The 9,380-nt window shown below is 43.7% G+C and overlaps 1 protein-coding gene and 1 long non-coding RNA gene across 3 annotated transcripts; one reads left to right on the top strand and one right to left on the bottom strand.

The window, feature by feature from the left end:
- Positions 1-285: 285 nt before the first annotated feature.
- Positions 286-8,296, bottom strand: TNIP2 (TNFAIP3 interacting protein 2). The gene is made up of 6 exons (XM_082482920.1): positions 7,761-8,296; positions 5,024-5,329; positions 2,990-3,073; positions 2,147-2,428; positions 1,647-1,766; positions 286-1,163 (listed from the first exon to the last, which is right to left on the bottom strand). Exons 1-6 carry the CDS (start codon positions 8,238-8,240, stop codon positions 882-884), a joined length of 1,554 nt encoding a protein of 517 aa, XP_082339046.1. The 5' UTR covers positions 8,241-8,296; the 3' UTR covers positions 286-881.
- LOC309671641 lies at positions 4,688-6,384 on the top strand. Of its 2 annotated transcripts, XR_014269169.1 has the most exons (4): positions 4,688-4,705; positions 5,093-5,162; positions 5,512-5,955; positions 6,080-6,384. It is a non-coding gene; the product is annotated as an uncharacterized lncRNA (long non-coding RNA). The 2 variants fall into 2 exon arrangements; XR_014269170.1 differs by lacking the exon at positions 4,688-4,705 and having other exon boundaries at positions 5,091-5,149.
- Positions 8,297-9,380: the final 1,084 nt, after the last annotated feature.

Consider the following 9,380-nt stretch of genomic DNA (forward strand, 5'->3'; position numbering starts at 1 on the left):
TCTGAGACACTGGTTATCACTGAAGTAATGAAATAACTCATACCTGAAACCATGACATTTAGTTAGCCCTTAGTATAGTTACTAGGACTATTTCACATTTAAATACTTACACTGAAAGAGATTTTGACCACTTTACTAATGTAGTAAAGCAACTGCACAATCACTTTTATTATAAAAATAATCCTTAGGTAAAATAGGAATACAATCAATAATTACACAAATACACATTTACAAATGTGTAAAACAGTTACAGCACAGAAAAAAATAAATATCCCTGTACATGTTTCTGTGCAAAAAGACAGGCTAGTTTTAGTCAAAAAACAGCCCTTTTATGTTTTCTTCACTTCTCTTGATTTCAGTTGAACACAGATGAGATGTCCGAAAGTTCAGCCTCAGTAGACAAGATAATACTTTCGCTTTTAATCCAGATAAAGCACAAAATTATTTTTCCTATCTTCTGCCAAAGTGCTCCTCCCCATTCTTCAGCCTGCATTTTTGGAGGAGGAGGAAAATTTCAAGTTCAGTAATTTTTTTCACAAGCCTTCAAAACGCTGTCAAGAATTAGACTTGAGTCAAGCTGCACTCTGAAGCTAACTACCACTATAAGTTTCAGTTCAGTTTGTAGTAGAATTTGCATTATGCTTGCCTTCCTTGTAGTTGTCAAAAATAATTCTTCGTAAAACCACTCTGCTTTATCTTGAAGTCTTTCATACAGTCCAAGAGAAGGTGAAATCAAATAAGAGGTAGATACTGTTCATCCTCCTAAGTCCTAAGAGCTGTTCATATGAATTACTCTGGTTTAGGACTGTAGGAGATATGCATAGAGCAAAGTTTTACTGTCTTTAAAGTAGTGATCGACTTACAAGCCTCACATCACATGGTCACTGGCAACATTCAGCAACATGCTTGAGGAATTCATCACTGAGTTCATCACTGAAAAACCTCATACAATGAGGGCATCTAAGTTCACCCTGTGCCCTGCCCTCGGATCCCGAGTTTCCATTGTCCACAGGAGGAGAAGCTTGTTCAGACTGGGAGAATGTTCTTCTCGTGCCTGTTTGGCCTGGGCTATTGCCTTGTAGATGTTCAACGTTCGTCTGTACGTGCATGTGATTTTGGTTACCAAGGTGAACTCTGAAATGGCTGCTTGTGTCTCTTGAGTCCTAGAAAGAGAAAGAGGAGCTCTTGAAAAAGATGAAGTAAAAAGATATTCTTTAAAAGAATATTTTATCACCTTTATCTGAAACACTGCTCATGTTTTCATCGGAAGATTTGTAAAAAAAAAAAAAAAGCATTGTTTTATGAAGTTTTATTAATATAATTGTAAAGAAGGCTTGTAGAAAACACAGAATATAGTCAGTATGCTACTTTAAAGATGCCACTGTTAGAAGAGTCCTGGCTGTCCTTCTCGTCCTTCTAAGAATGCATATTGATCCAAAATGGAAGAAAAATGGACTAGAAAGGGGTATTACACATGTATTGGGAAGCACCTCTGCTAGAAATGACTATGAAATAATGTAAAGGTTTTGATAGCTGAAATGGTTTTAGAAGTACTAAGATTTTTTTTAAATATATTTAAAAGTATATTTTATTCCTGAATCGTGTTGACATGCTTTAATTGAAAAAGTAGCATGTTGCTTTCTTACCTGTTTTCTTGCTAGTTGGTGTTGCAGACATGCAACTTCTGCCTGAAGCTCCTGTATTTTACTCTGTGCTCGTTCTCTGTCTGATCTCTCAGATGTGAAATCATCTTTATAAACTAGGACCTGAAAAAGAATTACTATGTCAATATTTTATAAGTTAGACTATTGGCAGGTTAGATTAAAAAGTTAAGGTAGTGAATCCTTTCTTTGTAAATAATTATTCCCAGAATCTCAATATTATCTTCTCTATCATATCTGTACTTTTAAAGGTATTTGTATTTCTTTTTCCGATCTTTCATATCTTGTATTAAAACCAGAACTGCATGCAGTTCTTTAAGGTGTGAGTTTCCTTTAAATCTGTGTTGCTAAGTATATGTGTAGCCAAATGTGGCAAGACAAGTGGCAAATGTCAAAGGAAATAATTTCATTTTTCCCCCCCTGGACTTCAGTGGTCTGGGGAGAAACTAAGAATTCCCACCTCTAGGAAAAAGAAACTTAGTGACCTGTTGCTCCAGCATTTGTATGCGCTCATTATCTCCTTCACTAGCCTTCTTCACATCTTCTAATTCTCTCTTTGTTTTTATGCATTCATTCATTTTTTCTTCCAGTAGCTTGTTTAACCGGAATATCTCCTTGTGCATCAGGTCAGAATTCGTTTGTGCTGAAGTTACACCGTGCTGCTGCTCCAGTTGTGACTTCATCTCTTTTAGCTGCAAGTGGAGTCGCTTCACATACTCATCTCGACTCGCATCGTATTTCTGCCATTTTGCATTTAAGTCTTCCACCTGAAAGATTATCCGGGAGAGTCATGAAGAACACGAAGACACAAACTTCCAAGCTTTCATAGACCGTCTACATGTGCAGGAACAAAATTCTCTAAAAGAAAAGAGAATTCTCTAAAATCTCACACTCTCAACTGCTGAGTGTGGATAAGCCATTTTACAGGAGAGCCAAAGATTATCATGCTATAAGCCAGGCTCTTCACAGGCAGCCTTCTCCATTTGCCAATCCATAAGGACAGAATTAAATAATACGGAATGCGAGGGGTTGGTGGTCACTCTGGGCCTAGTGCCATTTTCCTGGGGTGGAATACTGATGCATAGAAGGAACACAGAAACAGTTTTCTTCTGCAGGGTATTTTTAACAAAAACCCAATACATTAAAAATAACGTATTAAGTTGTTCTTAGCTAAGGGAACAAAGACTATATGTCCTGTTGAAAGGACGAAAAAAAATTTTCTCTCATTAAACTGCCATTTAACTAGATTAACCAGGCCTTACCTATTCTAAATTTACTGTAATTCAAAACAATCAAATCTTAATCTTGTACAGAATGAAAGTACTCACATGAGCTACTTTTTGTTTTAACATCCTGTTTTCATCTTGCAGGTTGCAGATAAGAGCTTGAAGTGAAGATTCATTGTCTAAAAGCTATAATTTTCAGATAAAGGAAGTGTTACTTTAACATAAAAATCCCAAATACCACTTAGCTATGCTGTTACACTGGAAGTAATCTTTTTTTTTTTTTTTTTTTATGCCTCTAAAACTATTTGCTATCAGTGAAACATACATACATCTAGGTCTACTTATTTCTATATAGCATATTTCTAAATACTAATAGTATAGCCTACAGCTTTTATTATTAATGAGCAGAGCAAAACCTCAGACTTTTACCACCTTGGTATTGCTTTTAAATAGATCTGTGTGATGTCATAAAAACGTATCTGTTTTACCAAATTCTGAGCCTACTAAAGGTAACAAGAAAAATACTCATTTTACATGCATGAGGCTCTACACTGATGACAACAGAGCTTAACTCCTTGGAAACTACTTGTTTGGAGTGGGGGAATGCATGACAAAGACACAGACAGGCCTTCATCTTGCTTTGTTATTACTGTCAATTTTGGCCAGTACTAGGAAGAAATTACTGAGGGGAAAAAAAACCCTACTTGCTAACTAATTGACTAAAATGATACCTTTTTTTTTTTTTTTTTTTTTTTTTTACAGTTGTGACATCTGCTTAAAAAAACCCCAGTGTACGTGAGTAATACAGAACACTTTTGTACAAAATTCCCTAGAATCAGCTAGTAATTGAATCTGAAATTTCTCTTCTTCAAACAGGGAAGTCCCCACTGTACAAGGTTAGCTACTTATTACATATATCAAAGTCAATCAAGCTTCCCGTCTATCAATTACATGTAAAATATGATAACGCTGAATGCTTCAAGTCCCTTAAGTCCTTTTTTCTTATATCTAGTCTACCTCTAACAATTTCTTACAGGTAACTTCAATGTGAATAAGTTTTTTTCTTTGGAAATGCTCCATGTTTTACAAAGTAGAAGTGAGCATGTATAGAGTTTACCATAAAAGCATAGATCAGTGGTCATGTGAAACACAGCATTACCACTATGTAGCAGTAAGAGCATGAGACAGAATTATTCTTTTTTTTTGAGAATCAGCTGTAGCATCCTACTCAATACTCTGATCTGTTGCTGGAGGCAGCACCTCTAATGTTATTTCATTATGACATTATGATGAATTACCTAATGACTCTGAACCATCGTGACTTCTGGAACAACAGAACAACACGATCTACTGCTACCCTTCGCTGAAAAGCTTCAGCTAAGGTGATAACGTGGCAAAGCCACACAGCCATTAGCAAAGTATGCCAAAATCCAGGTGTTTCTTTGTACCCCTCAGCAGCATTTCTGCCACCTTCCTATCATGAAGCAATTTTTCTAAACACTGCTGCTGGAGAGAAACATTGCCTCTCACTGGGGGGACAGGGGGGAACCCCAGAGGAAAAAAAAAAAAAAAAAAAAGGTAAGACACCTCGACTCATTCTTCCCTAGCGAACTTTCTGAAAGTCTGTACTACGTGTGCAAAGCCAAATCCTGATCTGAGAAGACCACGTGCTATAGCGTTCTTGACATAAATACTACTTTAAAATAATCTCGACTTTGTTTTGTGTTTTAGATTCTTAAACAAGTAATTAGCAGATATCACCTTCAAAAGCACAGCACCATCTAGTGATGCACAGAAGCATGCTGCAGTATAAAGAAGGTACTGTCTCCTGTATGTGCAGGGAAGAATTGTAATCATGGAATTGCTGAGGTTGAAAGGGAGCTGTTAAGATCCTCTCCTCTCCAAAAAAAAGCCTCTGATAAGTCCGATGGCCAAAATGCAAGTGATTTAGGATGGAAGCAGTTGCCAGTTTTTGGTACTCAGAATTGTTTAGAGCTTGTCATGGTAATCTTTTAACCCTACATGAAACTATTTAAAGGGATGTTTCTCAGCACTCCCCAGTTACAACTATCATATTGTAATTAACACCTCAGAAGCTATTAAGACTTTAATGAAACATAGTAGCAGTAAGAATACCTGATTAGATCTTTCGGTAGGTATCTGGTCATCTGAATTCCCCTTCTCTTTTCTTTGCTTCTCTTCTAGACATCTTGCCAGATGTTGACACATTTCTGCTGTGGATGCTAATTTTCGTTGAAGTTGGTGAGTTTCATCAGTAAGTGAACGGCACAAAACATCACTGGTGGCCTGAGCCTTCTCTTTCTCTGCCAAGCTCTTCTGAAGTCGTAAGATTTCTCTCTCCTTTTCATATGGAGGCTGATTTATCATCTGCTGTATCTCTCCATTTTTCTCCTCTAGTTGCTGATTCAACTTCTGTACTTCCTAAACATAAGGGGGAGAGGAAGTTATTTAAAAGCAAAGTGAACTCAAAAGCCAAAATATGTCTAAGAATTAATTCTATATTGCAGTAATTCCATATTGCTCCTATACTCACTGCAAAATGCTTAAAAAGTAAAATAAATCCAATTCATTTCTATATAATCACTGGACCTTTGAACTGACAGATCACTGAATCAAAATCAAGAACTGTTCAGACAGCTACACAAGCACTTCCTAGTCAGCAGAATGAAGAAATCACAAGCAAAAAGTTCAGGAAGATTTTATGAAAAGATATACAGCAGCAACAAACTGAAGATGGTACTTACAAGAAACAAAGTCATTTAAAAGGAATAACTATGGAGACTGAGAAATGCTTGTTGGTCCTGCATTCTAAATTACCAGACAGTAGACATTTTCCTCAAAGAAAAAAAAAAATGGAACTGGAAAGTCGTCTTATCAAAAAACAGTGAAGTGTATCCATTGCTTGGCACTGTCACAAGGCAAAAGCAGAAGGAGCATACACAGCAACTTTCCCACTTAGGAAAGGATGAGCCGTAAGGACATGCAAACAGAAAATGAAGTCCCTGTGGCAGCAATGACTCTATTTTGGCCATAGCTGTCTCTCCAAGGTATGTGCTGGGTTCTGACACACTCTTACAAAACAACTCTGTATCTTGTTGCCACACATTCTTGTTGAATTACTCTGTGCTCTGTGGGACCACCTGCACTGCATTAAGTTAATTGTCTCTACAGGTGTTTTGAGAAGGAAGAAGTTTGCTTGCTTACTGGGGTAAACCACTCTGTAGTACCATGCATCTGAAGTACACCAGTCCTGACTTTGTCAAAAACAGCCTGTGCTTGATATCCTCAAAAAGTAGCAGATGCTGGTAACAGAAACCTCTGCAGCACTGTTTCACCAGAATCAACGATGCCCTGGATGCCAGCGTAGACCATGAGACATGCAGAAGCTTGACTCTACCCTTCCAGTTCTTCCAGAGTGACTGTGGAGCTGTAAATCATGGGGAGCACTCTTCTTTGCCAGCATGTAGGTCTCTGACTTCACAAAATGTCTTTTTTTGTTATTATTTTTAGTGACAAAGATTTCAGTGTTTCTGATTTGGCATAAAATATTTATTTCTAAAAAGAATAAAATGAATGTCTAACTTATAGAAATAGCACTTGTTCTTATTACTGAGGTTTAAATTCTTTAGCATCATGCTAAATTTCTGCTTTGCTATAAAGACATTCAGCATCAAACTTCAAAATATATTCAGATACCACAGGTTTGTCATCTGTCTGCAAAGTGTCAGTAAGATCATCTCTTATTACAAATTTCCAGACTTGAACTTATTTAAATGCATTTTAGGTGAGTGTCATATATGGAAAATGTTTTGTATAAGCATTAGGTCAAGAGACTACTTATGACAAAAATACTTGTTTCAATTTTAAGTACTGCTTCTCGGTTTGGAAATTCCTTTATGCAGCTTCATATAGAAAGAAATGCTTTAAAATTCTTAAAGTATTTCAGAATGAACATGGGAAAGTCTTAATGACAGTAACAAAAACAGCACTTGTGGTGGATGGGAGGGTATGCAGTCTTGAGACTTCTTTTTCTGTCATAGAAGATACCAATTTCCCTAACCTATCTCCTCACAATCCAGACTTGCCAGTTACTTCTTGAAGTATTGATGTGCTGCCTTAATGTCAATACAAAAATCCATTTTCCATTAAAAAAAACCACCCAACAATTTAATAGAAAAAGTGGTGGCATCAGTTGTTTATCTCACAGAACAAAACTGTTGCATCTGGTAAAGAGGAAGGTCTTCAGTAAGTAATATGGAACTTCCAAATTTAGTGGGGTTTACTATTTTTTCCTTCTCCTTGCCGAAGTAGCTGCACGAAGATGTATAATGCCGCGCTAAGTTTTTGGTTTAGGATTTTATGGTTTAGCTTCTGGGCCTTAAAGGCAGCGGGAAGCGCTGTTGGATAGGGACGGCTGAGCGGCTTTGGGCAGAGTCCCGCTCTGGGCGCGCAGCCCATAGAACAAGACCTGTCAAACGCACCAGCATCGCCTTGCGGGGGGTCAAAAACATTTGCCTCTCTTGTCCGGGCTCTGCCACCACCAGCTTGCGGGGCCACCCGCCCCAAAAGTCACCTTACACCAAGGTGTCGCCCCCGATCCGCTCCCATAAACGCCTGCATGCCAAACGTCTGCATCCTCCTTTCCAGACCACCACCGCTGGGCCTTACTAAGCTCAAATTACTCTTTTTTTTTTTTTTTTTTTTTTTTTTTTTTCCCTTTCTTTTTCTTCTTCTAGAGAGGAAGGCGGGAAGAGCGCTGCCGGGGTGGGCGCTCCTGAGGTACCCTCGCGGCTCAGGGAGAGGCCCGGCGCCCGCCCGCCAGCGCCATCGCCGGGGCAGCCGCGGTTTTTACCTGGCTCAGAGCTTCAATTTTCCGCGCCGAGAGTCGCTGGCTGTCCCTCAGCTGCTCCCTGGCCTGCCCCAGCTGCTCCAGCAGGCTCTCCACGAGCGAGCGGGCCGGCTCCGGCTCCGCGCCCACCGCCCCCGCCTCGCCGCCCGCCGGCGGCGGCTGCTGGTGCCGGGCCAGGCTGGCGCGCAGGTCATGGATGGTGGCCTCCTTGGCGGCCAGCTGGAGCTGGAGGTGCTTCAGCTGCTGCGCGGACTCGTGGTACAAGGTGCAGAGCGCGTTGTACCGAGGCACTTTGTTCTTCAGGCTCCTGTTCTCCCGGTGCAGCTTCTCCAGCGTCTCCTCTACCTGCTTGAAGCGGGCCACCAAGGGCTCCGCGCCGCTGCCCTCGCTTACCGAGCACATGGCCGGGGAAGGTGAGCCGCCGTCGCGCTGCTGCCCCTTCTCTTTCTTCTCCAAGGAGAGCAGTAATCCGGCCAGGTGCATATAAACCCGCAGAGGGGAGCCAGGCAGCGCCGGTGCTGCGGTGGCTGCTGCTTCGCTCTTCCGCCTCCCCCCCCGGGGAAGGAGGATGGCCGCTTTTCTTTAAGGGCTGGCAGGACCCGCCTGCTGCCCTTCCCCTTCCCCGCCGCTTTCCGAAGGCGCGAGGCGGGCCGGGCCGCCGCTCCGCCTCTGCGGAAGGGGGGGAACCCCGCGCCGCAGGAGGCGGCCCCGGGGGCAAGGCCGGCCGGGGAACCCCGGCCAGGGGTGAAGAGGAGGAAAAGGCAGCCGAGGCCTGCGGGGAAGGGGGACCGGGGGGCACGACGCGGGAAGGGGCTGAAACCAGAAAGGGGGCCCGGGGGGCTGCTGAGGGGACGGGGCAAGTCCGGGCTGAAGGAGGGGCCGCTGAGGGGAGGGGGCTGAGGTGAACGAGGGGGAACGACTGCTGAAGGAGGGGCCGCCGAGGGGAAGCTGGGTCCGGGGAGGACGGGGGCCCGCTGAGGGGGCTCCAGACCGAGGGAGGCCGTAGGGGGTCATGGTGAAGGTGGGACCGGCGAGAGGCCGCTGAGCAGGGGGGAGAAGGGGCGCAGCGAGGGTGCTTCGAGTGGCGGGAGGACGGGGCTGGCCCCGCGTTGCGAAAGCCCCGCAGCGCGGTGTGCCAAGCCGGAGCCGCTGCGGGAATTTCCCGGTACGGAAGGGGACTTTCCCTCCCGGCGGCGACCCCCGCGGCCGGGCAGGGCCGCTCCCCCAGCTCCGCCTCCCCGAGCGGCCCCGGCGGTGGGCCGGGCCGGGGATGGAGGGCACGGCTGGGGGGCGCGGCGCCCCGCCCGCGGCCCGGCTAGCGCCGCCCGGTCCTCAGCCTGAGTCGGTGGGCGGCCCAGCGGATGCAGCAGCAGGGTCCGCGCTGGGCCTTCGCCAGTGCCAACGGTGGAGAAATGCCCAAAAATCCCATATGGTGTGTTGGGGCCGCATCGGTATTCACAGGACGGCTTTGGGCCCGGGCAGAACATCACACCTCTCCGCAAAGGCTGCCCGCCTTTGCAGATTTTAAGGAGAAGGTTGCTTAGCAAAGACTTCAATGGGACCGAAACCTTCCTGTCATCAAAATTCATGTCGTCGGCTTGCGTTTATACCCTCAGGATTGTA

The sequence above is a fragment of the Vanellus vanellus genome (genome assembly GCF_965231255.1).
Source record: "Vanellus vanellus genome assembly, chromosome: 4".
NCBI classification, from domain to species: Eukaryota; Metazoa; Chordata; class Aves; order Charadriiformes; family Charadriidae; genus Vanellus; species Vanellus vanellus.